The sequence below is a fragment of the Pelodiscus sinensis genome, chromosome 2 (assembly GCF_052426305.1).
Source record: "Pelodiscus sinensis isolate ZL-2025 chromosome 2, ASM5242630v1, whole genome shotgun sequence".
NCBI classification, from domain to species: domain Eukaryota; kingdom Metazoa; phylum Chordata; order Testudines; family Trionychidae; genus Pelodiscus; species Pelodiscus sinensis.
The window spans coordinates 117,173,049-117,190,419 of NC_143053.1; the positions used below are offsets into that span (position 1 = coordinate 117,173,049).

The 17,371-nt window shown below is 43.5% G+C and overlaps 1 protein-coding gene across 3 annotated transcripts in view; it reads left to right on the forward strand.

Moving 5' to 3' along the window:
• The window catches only part of ECI2 (enoyl-CoA delta isomerase 2), a 38,665-nt gene that overhangs the window by 13,926 nt on the left and 7,368 nt on the right, over window positions 1-17,371 (forward strand). For 2 of the 3 annotated variants that reach the window (XM_075921312.2, XM_075921310.2), the window contains exons 2-6: window positions 8,907-9,072; window positions 10,572-10,670; window positions 11,263-11,448; window positions 13,183-13,252; window positions 15,651-15,753. In XM_075921312.2, coding sequence (XP_075777427.1) covers window positions 8,950-9,072; window positions 10,572-10,670; window positions 11,263-11,448; window positions 13,183-13,252; window positions 15,651-15,753 — 581 coding nt within the window. In that variant the 5' untranslated portion in view covers window positions 8,907-8,949. The remainder of the gene's footprint in view (window positions 1-8,906; window positions 9,073-10,571; window positions 10,671-11,262; window positions 11,449-13,182; window positions 13,253-15,650; window positions 15,754-17,371) is intronic. The other variant, XM_075921311.2, reaches the window with a different exon arrangement.

The following is a 17,371-nucleotide window of genomic DNA, read 5'->3' on the forward strand; positions in this document are numbered from 1 at the left end:
CCAATTTCCAAGCATCCAGTGGTCCGGCACTCCCTATAGTCCGGCACCAACTGGAACCCGGAAGTGCTCCGGCCAGCTGGACAATTGGAGCTGCTCCATGTCGCTTCCCCAAGTCCGCCGCTGCTGCTGCTGAAACTGACGTGTGGCGGACTTGGGGAAGCTGCGGAGCAGAGTAGCTGGGGTGCTGCCGGGTTGTTCCCACAGCGCCACTCAGGTGAGGGGCGGCGCTGCGGGACCAACCTGGCAGCACCCAGCTGCTCTGCCCCGCCGTTTCCACAAGTCTCCATTGCCGGTGGCTGTGTGGGGCTTCTCCCGCCTCCCTGCAAAATGGCAGAGGGTTCGCCCCACTCTGTGCCGTTCCCTGCCAATACCCTCTCTCCCTCCCCCGAGCCCTCACAGCCCCCTTTCCGGAGTACCTCCTGATACTCCGACATATCCGATAATCTGGCACCCCCTGGGTCCCAAAGGTGCCGGATTATCAGAAGTTTACTGTAGTTACCAGTATGTTGCTTGCAGCAGCTTAGTGGCCAATTAGGTTTGGAGGTGCAAGGGAGGAGTCAGGCTCTGTCTGTTCTGACTTGCTCCAGGATCATGGCAGGATGGAACCCAAAGAACTATACAGTACACCCCATCTTTTATAGAGACCCCTTCTAATGCAAATCTATGTATTCTGCTATATCATGTTGTAATTAGTCACTCTGCAACGTACCTTTATCTGGCGATTGTTTGTTTTTATTGTTGTTTAATATCAGTCTGCTAACCACTTTTCTGGGTGGTTGCCTATCCTCGTTTTGATGGGATTTATTATCTTCACACTTTGTGATTGCTTCCTTCTACCTTCTGGATTGGCAATCTGCCCGTCATCTGTCACTAAATACTGTGGGCACATCCGATAGTTCCTTTGCGCCTCCCCTCTCCCCTGCCCAAAGTCTCCAGCCTCTCCTCTGGCCATCAGAATGCTGTGCTAGCCTTCAGATTAATCTCTTTTGAAACAATCACATTCTTTACTCACACAAACAAAAATTACATGGCAATTACATAAGCAAGGATTACATTGTTTCTTTTGTAAAAACAGATCTAGTACAAAATAGTCTAAAATTTTAAGTAATTATTACACTCTTAAAGAAGAAAACAGTCCTAATGGTAAAAGGGTTACAATAGTGACAAATAGACCTTTTTGGTCTATTCCTGTCTGAACACTTAATAACAAACATAAAGGCTACGTCTACACTGGCATGATTTTGCGCAAGAACTCTTTTGCAGAAGAGTTCTTGTGCAAAAACTCTTCCAGAAGAGAGCGCCTATACTGGCATGTGCCTTTGCGCAAGAGATGTGCTTTTGCACAAGAGCATCCATGCCAGTGTAGATGTTCTCTTGCGCAAGAAAGCTCTGATGGCCATTTTAACCATAGAATCATAGAATACTAGGACTGGAAGGGACCTCGAGAGGTCATCGATTCCAGTCCCCTGCCCTCATGGCAGGACCAAATACTGTCTAGACCATCCCTGATAGACATTTATCTAACCTACTCTTAAATATCTCCACAGATGGAGATTCCACAACCTCCCTGGGCAATTTATTCCAGTGTTTGACTACCCTGACAGGAACTTTTTCCTAATGTCCAACCTAAATCTCCCTTGCTGCAGTTTAAGCCCATTGCTTCTTGTTCTGTCCCCAGAGGCCAAGATGAATAAGTTTTCTCCCTCCTCCTTCTGACACCCTTTTAAATACCTGAAAACTGCTATCAGGTCCCCCCTCAATCTTCTCTTTTCTAAATTAAACAAACCTAATTCCTTCAGCCTTCCCTTATAGGTCATGTTCTCTAGACCTTTAATCATTCTCGTTGCTCTTCTATGGACCCTCTCCAATTTCTCCATATCTTTCTTAAAATGCGGTGCCCAGAACTGGACACAATACTCCAATTGAGGCCTAACCAGCACAGAGTAGAGCGGGAGAATGACTGCTCGTGTCTTGCTCACAACATACCTGTTAATGCATCCCAGAATCATGTTTGCTTTCTTTGCAACAGCATCACACTGCTGACTCATATTCAGCTTGTGGTCCACTATAATCCCTAGATTCCTTTCTGCCGTACTTCTTCCCAGACAGTCGCTTCCCATTCTGTATGTGTGAAACTGATTGTTCCTTCCCAAGTGGAGCACTTTGCATTTGTCCTTATTAAACTTCATCCTATTTACCTCAGACCATTTCTCCAATTTGTCCAGGTCATTTTGAATTATGACCCTATCCTGCAGATTTGTCGCAACCCCTCCCAGTTTGGTATCATCTACAAAAATAGGGCTTTCTTGCACAAGAAATTCATGTTGCCTGTCTACACTGGTCTCTTACGCAAGAACAGTTGCGCAAGAGGGCTTATTCCTGAGCGGGAGCATCATAGTTCTTGCGCAAGAAGCACTGATTTCATACATTAGAATGTCAGTGTTCTTGCGCAAGAACTCACGGCCAGTGTAGACAGGCAGCAAGTTTTTGTGCAAAATCGCGCCAATGTACACACAGCCAAAGAGCCTACTTCATGCATCTTTACCAAAGCACTAAACTGTTCCTTTCTTCTAGTTAGACAGGATGTCTGGCAAGGTACACTGAGGCACAATGTATTGCATAAGGCTACATTTTAGCTGTACAGGCAGTCCCTGAGTTACTTGGATCTGACTTACATCGGATCCGCAGTTACGAACGGGGTTTGCTCCACGTCTCCCTGGTCTGCTGGAGACCAGCAGACCAGGGAGATGGGGAGCAAAGCCTCTGAGGACGCCGGCAGCAGACCAGCAGACCAGGGAGACGTGGAGCAAAGCCGCGGAGCACCCGGGCAGCGGACAGCCCAGACGCGCCGCGGCTGTCCCGCTGCCGGCGTCCTCAGAGGCTTTGCTCCCCGTCTCCCTGGTCTGCTGGTCTGCAAAGCCACGGAGGACCCGGGTGGCGGGACCGCGGTGTGTCTCGATCCGCCGCCTGCGTCTCCCTGGTCTGCTGGGGGGGGGGGCGCAGCTAGTACGGCCCCCCCCCCCAGCAGAACAGGCTTTTCTCCGGACACCTGTGGTAGAGCAGCTGGGGCGCTGCCGGTTGGTCCCGCAGCGCCGCTCTGGGCGCTACTGGACCAACCCAGCAGCACCCCAGCTGCTGTGCCCCAGGCGTCTCCAAGTCAGCCTCTGCTGAAACTGACCAGCCCTGACTACAGGAAGCCCGAGGCAGAGTTGCTCTGCCCCGGGCTTCCTGGAATCAGCTGCTGATCAGTTTCAGCAGCAGCTGACTTGGGGACGCCTGGGGTTCTTAAGTTGAATCTGTATGTAAGTTGGAACTGGCGTCCAGATTCAGCCTGTTGAAACTGATCAGAGGCTGATTCCAGGAAGCCTGGAGCAGAGCAACTCTGCCTCGGGCTTCCTGTAGTCAGCTGCTGGTCAGTTTCAGCAGCGGCTGAATCTGGACACCAGTTCCGACTTACATACAGATTCAACTTAAGAACAAACCTACAGTCCCTATCTTGTACGTAACCTGGGGACTGCCTGTATGTCTACACCAAACTACCTGGCTGAAGCTCAGCCTCTCAGCCTTCTGGTTCTGGTTTCCAGACCTAAACCTTTCTCTGTCAGTCAGGGTCTATCACATTTCCATTCACCTCAGAGTCTTCAATAAAGGCACCTATACTGCACTCTGAAATCTCACTACCATTTCCCCAAGTTTCTCACTTCTTCATTGTAGCTGCTGTCTGTAGGTCAGTTACCCTGATCTTTCCCAAGTGTAGCTGGCTCTTTCTGATCAGGATTGGCTAGTTCCAGCAGTTGAGTTATCCTGTTAAAGCCATTTATTCATGGAAAATTCTGTTGAGACTAGGGGAGAGAACGCACGTAACAGGGACCAAATCACAAATGGTCTACAGAAAATTGATATACAAGTGAGGGAAAAAGATTTTTAAAAAGTGCAGTAAAGGAGTGGTACAGGAGGAATAGGGATGTGAACGTGTAGTCGACTAAACAATTAACTGATAGGCCTGGGTTCATTGGTTAATCTTGTTGACTACATTCACTCCCCTCCTTGGTGCCTCTGTATCAGAGGCAGCAAGAGGTTAGGGGTGGAGGGAGTGGGAGCTGGGGTCCATGAGGATCTGGCTTTAAAACTGGCTCCCCATGAGCATCGGATGCAGCTGCCCCCTCCATCTCCATGCTGCTACCTGATAGAGAGGCAGCAGAATGTGTGGGGGGAGCTGGCTTTCAAGCAGGATTCCCAGACATTCTGTCTCCATAGACCCACCTACTCTTCTTCTCCCCCCCCGGTGCTTCCTACAGAGGCAGCGGGGGGAGGGGGGGGAGGGACTAGTGCTGGGGGGAGCTGGCTTTAAAAGTTGTTGCCGCCTGCCCCCTTTCCGTGCTACTGCCTCTAACAGTAGCAGCATTGAGGGTGAAGGGGTAGGCTGGAGCCAAGGCAGAGGTGGCAGTGAGGAGGGGGAGCAGGGGATGCTGCCGTGAAGCAGGCTCTGTCCACAGCAGCTCAGGCTCACTGCGGACAGAGGCTGCTCCGCAGCAACAGCACCTGTCCATAGGGGATCCAAGCTCCCTGCGGACAGAGGCTGCTGCTGCTCAGTAGTCTCTGACCACGGGAGCCGTGGCTGCCTCAAACAGAGGCTGCTTCATGGCTGCCTCCCTTGTACCCTCAGGGTGGCAAGCAGCTGGTCTGCGTGGGAACTGGCTTTTAAACTGGCTCCCCTCATGAACCAGCTTCTGCCTGCCACCCCACGCTGCTCTCTTTGATACAGAGGCAGCAGCGCAAGGTGGCAGGGGACCCCCCCAGAAGTGGGGCTGGGAGCACACTGGCTGTGGCTCCACCTCTTGGGACTGTTGAATAGTTGTAACAGCTAAGATTTCCTGCGGTTACACAACTGTTCAATTCCATGATCTCTAACATCCTTAGAGAGGAAGGGAAGGAAATAAAAAGTGCCATAATAGTAATACAAGTCATCTGTCTACCTAGCAGCTTTGAAGTGTTTGGATTAGATAGAACCCCATGAAACGCTTGGGTGTCAAGGACTGTAGCTCTGAGTTGGAAGGGAACCTGCTGTTCTGAATTCTTTGCCATCTGACTGCCTTTTTTCATTCTTTCTAAAGAAGAAACGTCACTTGACAAACACCAAAGCATAACTGATTCGGAATACATTGGGGATACCTTGTAACAAAATCTTCAGAATTCTTTTTTTCCCCCCCAAACTAGCCTTGGAAAGAATACATAGCAGTTTAACGTTTGCCATAATGCTGGTTAGCTCATCTGAAAGGCTTCAGTCTTTTTGCTTCTTATGACATGGTGGTTCTTACGTCAAATTGCATGACTTACTGGTGTTTTCTTTTTAAAACTCAGGCTTTTGGAGCCAGTTATGAGTTAAATCAGTTTGCAATAACAGGCAATACTGTGTCACCATTCTCCCTGTATAAATGACGATGGGCAAAACAGGCAGTCCCCGGGTTACGTACAAGATAGGGACTGTAGGTTTGTTTTTAAGTTGAATTTGTATGTAAGTCAGAACTGGTACATATTGTACCCCAGGTGTCCCCAATTCAGCCGCTGCTGAAACTGACCAGCGGCTGACTACAGGAAGCCCGAGGCAGAGCTGCTTTGCCCTGGGCTTCCTGGAATCAGCCGCTGATCTGTTTCAGCAGCAACTGACTTCAGGACACCTGGGGTAGAGCAGCGGGGTGCTGCCAAGTTGGTCCCCGCAGTGCCGAGGTGCGGCGCTGCGGGGACCAACCTGGCAGCACCCCAGCTGCTCTGTCCCAGGCGTCCAGATTCAGCCGCTGTTGAAACTGACCAGCAGCGGCTGAATCGGACATGCCTGGGGCAGAGCAGCTGGAGTGCTGCTGGGTTGGTCTGGTAGCGCCGACCCTTGGCGCAGCGGGACCAACCTGGCAGCACCCCAGCTGCTCTTGGGGATGCCTGGGGCAGAGCAGCTGGGGTGGGGGGGAGGCCCCCAGCAGACCCCCCCCGCTCCTCGGCGCTACTGGACCAACCCGGCAGCCCCCCAGCTGCTCTACCCCAGGCGTCCTGATTCAGCCGCTGCTGAAACTGACCAGCGGCGAGAAAAGCCTGGTCTGCTGGGGGGGGGGGGGGCGCGCACTAGCTGCGCCCCCCCCCCCCCCCCCAGCAGACCAGGGAGACGCGGAGAGCTTTTCTTTCCACGGAGGATGCGGGCGGCGGGACCACCGAGACGCGCCGCGGTCCTGCCGCTCACGTCCTCCGCGGCTTTGCACCGTGTCTCCCTGGTCTGCTGGGGGTTCTCCCTGGTCTGCCTTCCCCCCACAGACCAGGGAGACGCAGAGCAGCTTTTCTCTCCGCGGAGGACGCAGGCGGCAGGACCTCCACGGCGCGTCTCGGCGGTCTGCTGGGGAGGGGGCACAGCTAGTTCGGGGTTCCCTCACCCCGTTCTTAAGTTGGGATTTGACGTAAGTCGGATCCACGTAACCCGGGGACTGCCTGTACACCTACACAAACTCAGTGGCCCAAAAAAGGAAGAAATACCAGGAACTTAAATCAAATAATGCCAGTGTTAATGTTTGTGTCCCAAAAGGGCTGTAACTAGATCAACATTCTGATAGCCCTTACATTTATAAGTATGAGATGACTTTGGAACATTTGCATCTCATGAAAAAGCACTATAATCCAATATTGTATTACTATTCTTTGCCTGTAATTTTGTTTCATGCTTAAAAACATAAAATACCTTTTATATAAGATGGATGTGTCAATCAAGGGAGTTAGATATTGCATTATGTAACATCTTGGAAATGCATTCTGGATTTTTCTAAGATTCTGTCTGTGTGTACAGGAATATGGGTAAATTACTTGCTATGGCTCTGGTTTTAAAAAGAATATTTTTGTAATGGAAGTACTAACAGAATGAATACACATTATCTGAAATTAAGATCTGGAAAATGTTTACCTATTAATGGCCCAACGGGAGCTGATTAGAAAATAAAATTTTCATTCTGTGGGAAATACAGATATTTCAGAATTTGTTTACTTCTTTAATTGACAAAGTCAACATTTTTCACAGAACAGAAATGCAGACATATTTTTATTCAGAAACCTTAAAACACATTTTTGATAATATTATAATAGATAAAATATCAGATGTATAAAGTGTGGAAATTATTAGACTACAGTGAAAACAAAAATGAAATGAGTAAAAATGGTTCGTTTCAAGTTTTCCAAAGAGAAGATTTAATTGAAATTGATATATTTTGGCAAAACATTTTTCAGTTGTGACAAATCTACATTTTTCTAATGGAAAACTTCAGTCAGATATTTTGACCCACTCTAGTCCCAAATGTCAGCAGAAATGTTTGGGTCTGATTCTTCTTTTACACCAATATAAAAGATGGGGTGCAGCTCCACAGCCCTCATTAGAGTTGCTCTTGATTCTCACTCTTATTAGAGAAGAATCAGAAAAATAGACGCCAGTATTTTGTTAGCTATCTTTAGACTTGAAGTGTTTATAGAAAAAGGACTGAGCCTACAAGACATTTTTTTAGATTATATAGTTTGTAAACTAAATATGGTAGAACCTGCAGGGGAGGGACCAGCACCAGAGGAGACAGGCAGGGCAGGTGTGTAGAGGGAGGTGTTAGGAGAGGGGATGAGGAGGGATAGCTCACATGATCAGAGTGGGGCTACTGGAGGAGTGGGGAGAGAAGGGCTGGTGGAGGAGGGCAGGTCTCAGGATGGCTGAGGGCAGTGAGACAGGCAGGAGTCAGGACAGCCGAGGAGGGTGAAGGGCTGGGGGGCAGCAGGCACCAGGGGAGCTGATGGAATAAGGTGAGGAGACATGGCAGCAGAGGGAAAAGGGAAAGGTTTATAAGATATTTATTAAAAACTTGGGTGCCACAGTGGCACATCCAAACAAGCCACATGAACTCAGTATTGGTGCACAACACAAAATTCATTCTGCTCATGGGAGGGAACACTTCCCCCAGCCTCTCCGCCCCCGAGTTAATGTGACACACATTGGGTTAATGCAATTTGCAGGATAGTTGCCCGAGGGGCGTTTGGTGGGGGCCAAACTAATGAGTATTGGTAGGAGGATGGTGGGAAAAGTCCTTAGACGGGGGTCACATAACACCTTTTACTTCTGGTCATGTGTCCCTCTTGCCCTGAGAGTGTTACCTCCAGAGGCATGGCTGTTGGGAGTCAGGGGGTGAGGCTAATAGGGCAAGAGTCAGGAGAGTGGGGGAGGGGTGATGGACATTCTGGGCTCTACCAAAAATCATACAAACCTGCCGCCCCTTGCTGTATTAAGTCATTGTTCAGGTGTAAACTTTTGAAAGAACAGCCATAACGTTTTGTTTAGGATTATGAATGTTTTCAGTGTTATGAACCACCTCCATTTGTGAAGTGTTCATAACTTAGGTTCTACTCTATACACAACATTGACTGTATCAACAATATATTTTTCCATTGTGTTCTCCATTTAAGCCAGAATATATGGATTCAGTGGAGTTAATGTTCATTTTAACCCATAAATTAATTTGCCACAAGTGCAATTGATCAGTATTTTGCAGCTCTGCTGGCCCCGATCACATAACTTTCTCCTTCTATCCCCTTTTTCTTCTCCTAGCATCCTGGTTGACTATCTCTAGCATCTAATTTTTGAACAGGAAAGGGATAGTTACTAGTTGTTCAGAGGTTAATTATGCTACAAATGTCATCAGCTTCCTACAGTGATTTTACTTCTTTGTAATTAATTTACTGGGCACTTTGTTTAAAAAAAAAACACAAAAAAACTTTCTGGTGACCCTGCAAATATTTTTTTTTAAAGACAAAGATTAAAACGACTTGAAAAACAATATTTATAGTTACAGCGGGCTAAACAACCAGCTATAAGTGAATATTTGTTCTTGTTTTTTTTATAGTAGGACAGCCTATGCTGTCTGTTTTCCTGTAGTTCAGCTGCACATGACTGGAGCTGCCATGCGAGTCAGTCAGGAAGAATTTGAAAAGGCTAAAGACCAGCTGAAACTTTTGAAGGTGGACCCTGGTAATGAAGTAAAGTTGAAGCTCTATGCATTGTTTAAGCAGGTTAGTCAGATAATTTTTATTTAAATTGTTGCTAGAGACTTAAAAGTTACTGTAAAAGAAATCTTAAAAGACGTTATAATATTCTACGTTTTGTATCTGGGCAGTTTCATCACCTTTCAAAAAGGCTTTTTAATTTTTTAACAATAGATAAGAGCTCTGCAAACTTAGCCTGAGCTCTGAGAGTCAAGCTGAGTTCTCCTTGACTCATGCTTTTAGTGACACCTGTGCCGTTCCTCCATCTTTGGTGTAGCGTGAAGCTTGGTTTGGACTCTGTGCATGTGTGTGGAATTGTTGATGCTTAAGAAGAAAAATAATCCAATTCACTCCCTTTTAGCTGTGTTGGTTGCCAGTGTGTACAGGTCCTGCATTCTGACAAAATTTGAGGAATAAAATTACTCAATTAATTCACCATTTAGTTAGTGTTAAATGATTATCGATTCAACCTATTGTAATATTTATTATTAAGGCTTAAAGCAGGCAATGTGATAGAGAGTTTACATAATCCTCTCTATGGTGGGGTGGGTATTACTACCCTAACAGAATCTTTTTGTAATGGTATGAAGCAGTGGTTTTCAGTCTTTTTTCATTTATGGAGTCCTAAGCATTTTCAAATAGAGGGGCAGAATCTGACCCCTTTGGAGACTCATCCTGTGGTTTATGGACCCTGTCATAGTTTTACACTGAAAACTGGCTAAACAGAATATATCTATAAATGTAGCACATGCTCAGTACAGCATTTGATACAGTGTGAGGGTGCTAAACTGTGGACATCTATGGTGACAACAATTCAGCAATTTTGACCTGAAGGTGGAAGCGTTCACATACTTTCATCAGAAAAATGAAATGCCTTTTCTGGGTCTTGAAACTTTGTCTAAGCCAGGCGTTTGTGAAAGGTGACCTAGAAAATAGTCTGCAGAACCCAAGGGTCCCTGAACCAAGGATTGAAAACCACTGGTATGAAGTGTATTGGAGGAGGCGGGATTAAAAGAGGCTCAGTTTGAGCAATATCTTGTTGTTTTTGTTTTAATAAAATTTAAGCGAACATTTTTAAAGATAGACCTCTGCATGCTCTTGTCAGTAACAGCTGAGATGAGTAAATTAGCAAACTTACCTTTCTGGGGTCTAAATATTTCTCCCCTGTATGTTATGTTCCTTTCTTAAATATTGATTTGATCCCACACAATGATATTTTTGTAAGCTGTATACATAAATACAGCTTTTATAAACATGTTTTTTTTAATTATTTAAAATGGTTGGTGCTTGTACAATATTGATATTAGGTTCCTGGGAACTTACATGCTTGTCTTAAAAGCTTAAAAGATAATATAATAGAGACTGTACAGTACTCTTTTCTTTGAAGCATGCTTGTTTTTCTGAGCTTCTGTGCCATGATCTTGTAATGATTAATAGAGGGGCTGTGTTCTTTGCCCCCAGTTTACTGGTTGAGAAATTTGAACTTACTTGAAAGCTTATATGATTTTATTCCACCCTTTATATAGGCTACTGAGGGTCCCTGCAGTTCTCCGAAGCCTAGCATGCTTGACTTTGTCAAGAAGGCCAAATGGGATGCATGGAATTCACTTGGCAGTTTGTCTAAGGTGACTATATCACTGTTTTCAATTCATCGCTTCATTCACAAACCAGATACTTGATATTGATCAATGAAGGGCTACTGTGTAATCATATCATGTGTTGAAAGTCCATTTCTGTCATTGTCATATTCTGCACTATGTCTTACACATTTCTAAAACATTTTGGTTTTATGTTTTTGCTATGTAAACTTGTCAGTTGATGGCAGTCTACAAAAGTTGTAGGTGCAATTATTTAATCAAGAAAGGTTTGTTTGCCTGCTTTTAAAAGTGTTATTCTAATTGTCATATTTTAGCATTTAAAAAATGAAATGGTCCTTATAGCCCTTTTCATTGCCATATAGATTAATCCCCTGAGTGTGTATGTATGTGGGGGAGAACAAGGATGACTGTCTCCTTTGTCTAGCTTGTTTGTTGAATATAGTAAATGTCCTTATTTGCACCTTGATAAATATAGCTTCCATTTAAACTGATTTTTCTAGTTTGCTTGTACACTGAGAAGAAACTCCAATTTTCAGGTCATCATTGCATTAAGTAGAGGAGACTGAGGTGAATGCCAGCATTTCTTAATAATTTTATTTTTGGATTTTTCTCATCACAGGACAATGCCAGACAGAAATATGTTGATCTTGTGTTGAGTTTGGTCTCTTCTGAGCCCTCTAGCAAGGCAAAAGATACCACTTCTGAGAGCAAACAAGGATATGAAACCCTACAAGTTACCACCACAGACAATATCACTAAGATAATGCTAAACCGCCCTGACAAGAAAAATGCTATCACTACACAGGTAAAGAGATTGACTTCACGAGTTAAATATTATCTTACATCAGGAAATCTGGTTTCACTGACATGTGGAGAAGTTTTATAACTTTCCTGAGTGACTTTCAAATATTGGGGCCCAATCCTATGAGTTACTGAATTCCTCTAGTCCCATTGAAACCAATGGCAGTTAAAACCTTCAGCCCTAAGCAGTGGCGACCCCACAATTCACTCTAGCGATACAGATGGACACATGCAGAGCACTACAATTGTGTGAAATAACTTGGAAGAATATACTTTGTTAAAGTGCAATCATAGCCTAAAGCAGCAGCTGCTCTTTCTCTTAGTATTTGTCTCCTAGGCATAATGTCTTGATTGTGTGTTTTCCAAAGCAGAGAACAGACTTTTATTTTCCCTCCAGTTCTGGTATGTTCTCTATTTCCCTGCTCTTTCAATCAATTTATGTAATTCTTCTGCTGCCATTCAGTGTCTCATTTGTTTTCCACTTCAATCTTTTCTTTAGCTTTGAGTTGATGTACAAAAACCAACCACTTTGCTAATAATAAGCAGCTTTTTAAGGTTCTGATTTTTTTTCAGAAGCTCCTAGTGTTGACCTAAATCCTACCCTTAATTGAGCCTGTAAACTGCAGAAAGATTATATTCTGGTTAGTTTTAAAGATTGTGAAGTATTTTCAAATCTACCGATGGAAAAACATCGCCATGTCTACAATACAGAGGAACTCGACACTGTAGTGGTCAATCTTTTGGCATTCGATTTAGCAGCTTTAATAAAGACCTGTTAAATTGAACAATGTGGGTACCCTGTCAATGCCGGAACTCCTCCTTGCAAGGAGCAAGAGAAGTCAACAGGAATGTTTCTCCTGTAGACCTCCCACTGTGGGAACGGCACCACAACTCGACCTAAGGAACATCAACTCCAGCTGTGTTTTTTACATAGCTAGAATTGCATGCCTTCAGCCACCCTTCATCTGTAGTGTAGGCTTAGCCAAAATAAGAGTTAGGATATCAAGATCTCTTTGTCTAAACTAAGGAATTTGTAAGATTTCCTAACTTTGTTTTAGCAAAGTTGTATGTAAGTACCCCTTTTAAAAAAAAAATACCCCCAGTACCTAGTTTTCAGACACACACAATTTTTTTTGCTACCATTACAACACATTTGTTTAAACAGCTTAATTGTAGTCGGATGGGCGATGACATTTTTGGGTGTAAAAAGTACAAAAATAATAAAGCATTGTAAAACTTAAAATAAACATTTAGTTTTCTCCAATGTTCAGTTGTTGGCATATCCCCAGACTTCTCTCGAGTACCCTGAGGGTACATGTACCACTGGTTGAGAAATACTGGGATAGATGACCTGCTCCTGCAACTACTTGCAGAAGTACAAAATGCTCAGGGGATTGCTGTAAAGCAGCCAAAGTAAACCCTTTTAAAATTTACACGTGTATGTCATTTGTCAGACTTTAAAATAAGTTTTATCCAATCTATATGCACTTTTCAAGGGGTCTAATTCTGGCCTTCAGACTTGCACGTCTCCTCAGTGGATATATGTATCGGACCTACAATATGTAACTGTTATAGGCACACATGACCCACGTACGTACATTGCAGGCACAATTTGAGAGGCATTCCTTGGAAAATTTGGCCCTTCCAAATTCTTGATTTTTTTTTTTCAGGGTGGGTTTTCTTTTGTGGCATCATAGCTTTCTTCTTATGTTCCTTTTTTAATCCTTCCTTTACCTAGATGTATAGAGAAATTATTCAAGCAGTTGAAGAAGCTGCCAAGGATGACTCCGTTATAACTGTTGTAACAGGTATCACATTTCAGGGGCTTCTCAACCAGATTCATTTTACTTTTTTTTTTTTTTTTTTTTTAGAAGAGATGATGAATTTTAACTTATTGCACTTCTATGAACCAGAACTCTCTGGTCTGCAACATTCATGGTGGTTTGAGGATCAGAGAGCCCTGGTGCGCTGTGCGGGGAGGGTGGCTGGGATCCTGGCACTATGCCAGGGAGGAGGGGAATGGGACATGCGGCCCATCTGGGCTGGTGGGAAGGAAGGGGGACGGGAACCAGGAAGCCCAGTGCACAGCTCAGCTGGGCTGCAGGGAGGGGGGATGGGAGCTGGCGCATGGTTCAGCTGGGCTGGGGGATGGGAAGGAGAAACGGGGGCCTGAAACGACGTTCCCTGGTCTGGAAAAATCCCTCATCTGGGGCTACTCAGGTCCCGAGGCTCCTGGACCAGGAAGGTCCATCTTGTACAATGTTGACAGATCAGTGATGCACTTCCACCAAGAGCAGCACAGAAGAGTGGCAATGGGGTGCTAGTAAGTCTGCTGTGGAAAGTGATATTTGTATGTTTTTAACATTGAAGGGTGAAGTTTCTCCTTACTCTCCCACCCCCAAAAAACCTTTTGTGCCCTCCATCCCCAGTTTGTACACACTGAGCTAGATAAACATTAGCAAACTAAGGCACAATTGTGTGCAAATAAGTAAACTAAAATAGGAACATGTCCTCTTTTTTCAAGTGTGTCACAGCAGAATCCTTTCAAGATAATGTTAAAAAGTTCCTGAACAGATTTGTACTTCTTCAGCCTCTAAATATCTTTCTGAGATGCTATTTTGTGAAAGATAGTGGAAAATATAAATGTAGATACAGTTATTTAACTTGCATACCTCATCGCCAGCATAGAATCATAGAACACTAGAACTGGAAGTGACCTGAAGAAGTCATCGAGTCCAGTCCCCTGTCCTCATGGCAGGACCCAGTACTGTCTAGACCATCCCTGATAGATGTCTATCTAACCTGCTCTTAAATATCTACGGAGATGGAGATTCCACAACCTCCCTAGGCAACTTGTTCCAGTGATTCACCACCCTGGGAGGAAGTTTTTCCTAATGTCCAACCTAAACCTCCCTTGCTGCAGTTTAAGCCCATTGCTTCTTGTCCTATGCTCAGAGGCCAAGGAGAACAATTTTTCTCCCTCCTCCTTGTGACACCCTTTTAGATACCTGTAAACTGCTATCATGTCCCCTCTCAGTCTTTTCCTTTCCAAACTAAACAAGCCCAGTTCCTTTAGTCTTATTCATAGGTCATGTTCTCTAGACCTTCAATCATTTTTGTTGTTCTTCTCTGAACCTTCTCCAGTTTCTCCCCCATGTAACTGCTAACATTTTTAGTTACACATTTACTTCAACACATTTTAACATCTCTATTCATAGTCCCGTTTTAGTTAATGTAACATGTATCAACATGGTAGAAATAACTGTTCTTGATAAGCTAAGAGGAGTAACTTTGCCTATACTACCCTTAAAGCAGGAAGAAGGGTAATTTTTGTTGGCATTTGTTGGCCATCCATCACTGTGGTATCTGGGTGGTATTGTCAGAGAACCAAAACAAGAGGTGGGACCCAATCCTGCAAACACCTATGCACATAACTTTACACAGATTATTAGTAAAAAGGACTATTTGGGCATAGAATTATGAAAGTATACAAGGGTTTATAATATTGGAGCCTTTAGCCATTGCTATAGAATATATGTTCTAGAAATAGGAAGGAATCATACAGTTGAAGTATTCTAACTTTTTGACCGCACCCTTCTTGTTTGAAAAGTGTGTCCCCAATTGCCTTGTATTGTAAGATATGGTGGTCTTTGTAGTCTTCCCTGTAGGTTACTGGGTTTTTTTCATGGTTTTTGTTTGTTTGTTTGTTTTTAAGAACACAACATGAAATTTAGGAGGGGTAGGGGTTTAAGTAACTTACATTTCCCTATCAAATTTGAGGGGAGAACAAAAATCTATACTTGTATTTTCCTCTTTGCTTTTAAACATGGTCTTTCACACAGCAACAAAAGAAGAGTAAACAAGACAGAGAGGGTAAGCTGACTTATATGCAATGGTGAAATATGAAATAGTGAAGCTAACTATTCATAAAGTGTGATCAGATGCAGAAAGTATACTTTTTTTTTAAACTCCAACTTTCGTCACAGCTTTTATGCGTTACTTGTACCAATAATAGGATAAAAATATCAGCATTAATACTTTTAGGTTGAAGAGATCCTTTAACAAGGAATCATTTGTGTTAAGGCAACTTCTTAATTACCTACCCAAAATGTCTTAAGTTAAGCTTTCTCTTCTAAACACAGAAGAAAAAGAAAGTTTGTTTCTTTATTTTGCCAACTCATAAATTTTTGTCTTTATTGTCTGCAGGAAATGGGGATTATTACTGTAGTGGAAATGACCTTAATAACTTTACCAATATCCCATCCGGTGGAATAGAGAAGATGGCAAAAGATGGTGCAGTATTACTTGAGTAGGAATTTTTGTATATTGTATGTGGGTATGCTTCTGTAAAGGGTAGGATATTACTTATTTAACTTAACTTAAACTTACAAGATTCAGCCACAAGTAGGGTCCCAATAATACTAGGTATTATACATACACCTAGTAAAAGAGATCTCAGTCCCAAGGAGTTTACAGTGTACATAGACGAGAGTGGGAGAAAAGAAGTATTAACCGCACTTTATAAATGAGGAAATGAAGCACATGAATTAAGCTTAGGTCTCCATTAGAAACCTTTGCCAATATACTAATGTCAGTTCAGGGGTGACTTTGGGATTTTTATTTTTTAAAATGACATCCCTGTACAAGTAAAAACTCTAATATAGATGCAGTTTTACAGTGTACTTTATTTTGTTCAGGAAACTATAGATGCTATACTAGCAAGAGCACTTTTTATTGATAAAAGCTACATCTCCCTCAGGAGGGTTTGCCCCATGTAGCTGTTAGGGATGTGAATGTTTAACGGCTGAACTGGTAAGCCTCTCCCTTAATGGGTAAGGCTTACTGGTTACAATTAACAAGTGGAGGCTTCAGTCTGTCCAGAGCAGACCTGCTCTGCAGTGGGGGATGGTGGGCCTATTCACCCAGTTTAATTGGTTAAACAAAGTTTAACCAGTTAACTAATTTAACAGGATTTTTCATACCTAGTAGCTAAACCAGCAGACTTTTTCTAGTGTAGACTAGGCCTAGAGCCTGGGAACAGAACACCTCTCTTGAGTCACTATCTAGTGCCTTAACTACAAGACCATACTTCCTCCTTACAAGCTGAACAGTGAAAAATTACAGTTTACAGTTTTTAAGGTACATTGGTAGATAATGCATCATTGTAAGTTGCAGGACAAATATAGGGCAGATATGTGGGATGACAGTGTGGCTGGAATATAGCTTAGAGCAGGCAAAAACTGATATTTCATTGTATTTTTTATGCCTCAGTTTTAAGCGAAACGCGGATTAGGAGATCTTTAACTCCACCATTTCTTTGGTATGCTTATAAATTTGAGAAGGAAACTTTGAGAAAAACTCGTACTTTGGATTCCTGACTTAAACATCAGACACTACAGTAATGCACAATAAAAAACCCTAAGTTAAGTAGATGGGTACTTGCTACTTTCTAGCCAATATTTAAAGACAAACTGCAAATGGTGAGAAGCAGGCCTGAATCCTCACTTAAGCAAGTGGCCTGTGGACGTCACTTTCCCCCCCTAAGAGACAACAGCAAGACCAAGATCTATTTTGAAAACTTTGTATCTCAGTTTGTGGTAAATGCTCCTCATGAATCATGCAAGTATGAGATTTAGTACAATACTGAAAATTTCACCTGTTTAGTTTTACTTTTTCTTTCAAGTTATGTCAGGCTTTCACTCTCTTACTTTTGTGGTGCCCTTGTATTTACTATGCTGCTAACATCCCCAAAACAAACATGTTTTGTATCCTTCAGGCTACAAAATAACTGTGTAGAATACAGTAGAACATCCTTAAGTGTCTCTGTATCCATGAGAAGTAGTGAGGTTCCATGGTAGTTATGACATCATTAGCCTGGAACATGCTGGGGCATCGTGGCAAAATAAAAACTAAACAGCTGAAAAAGG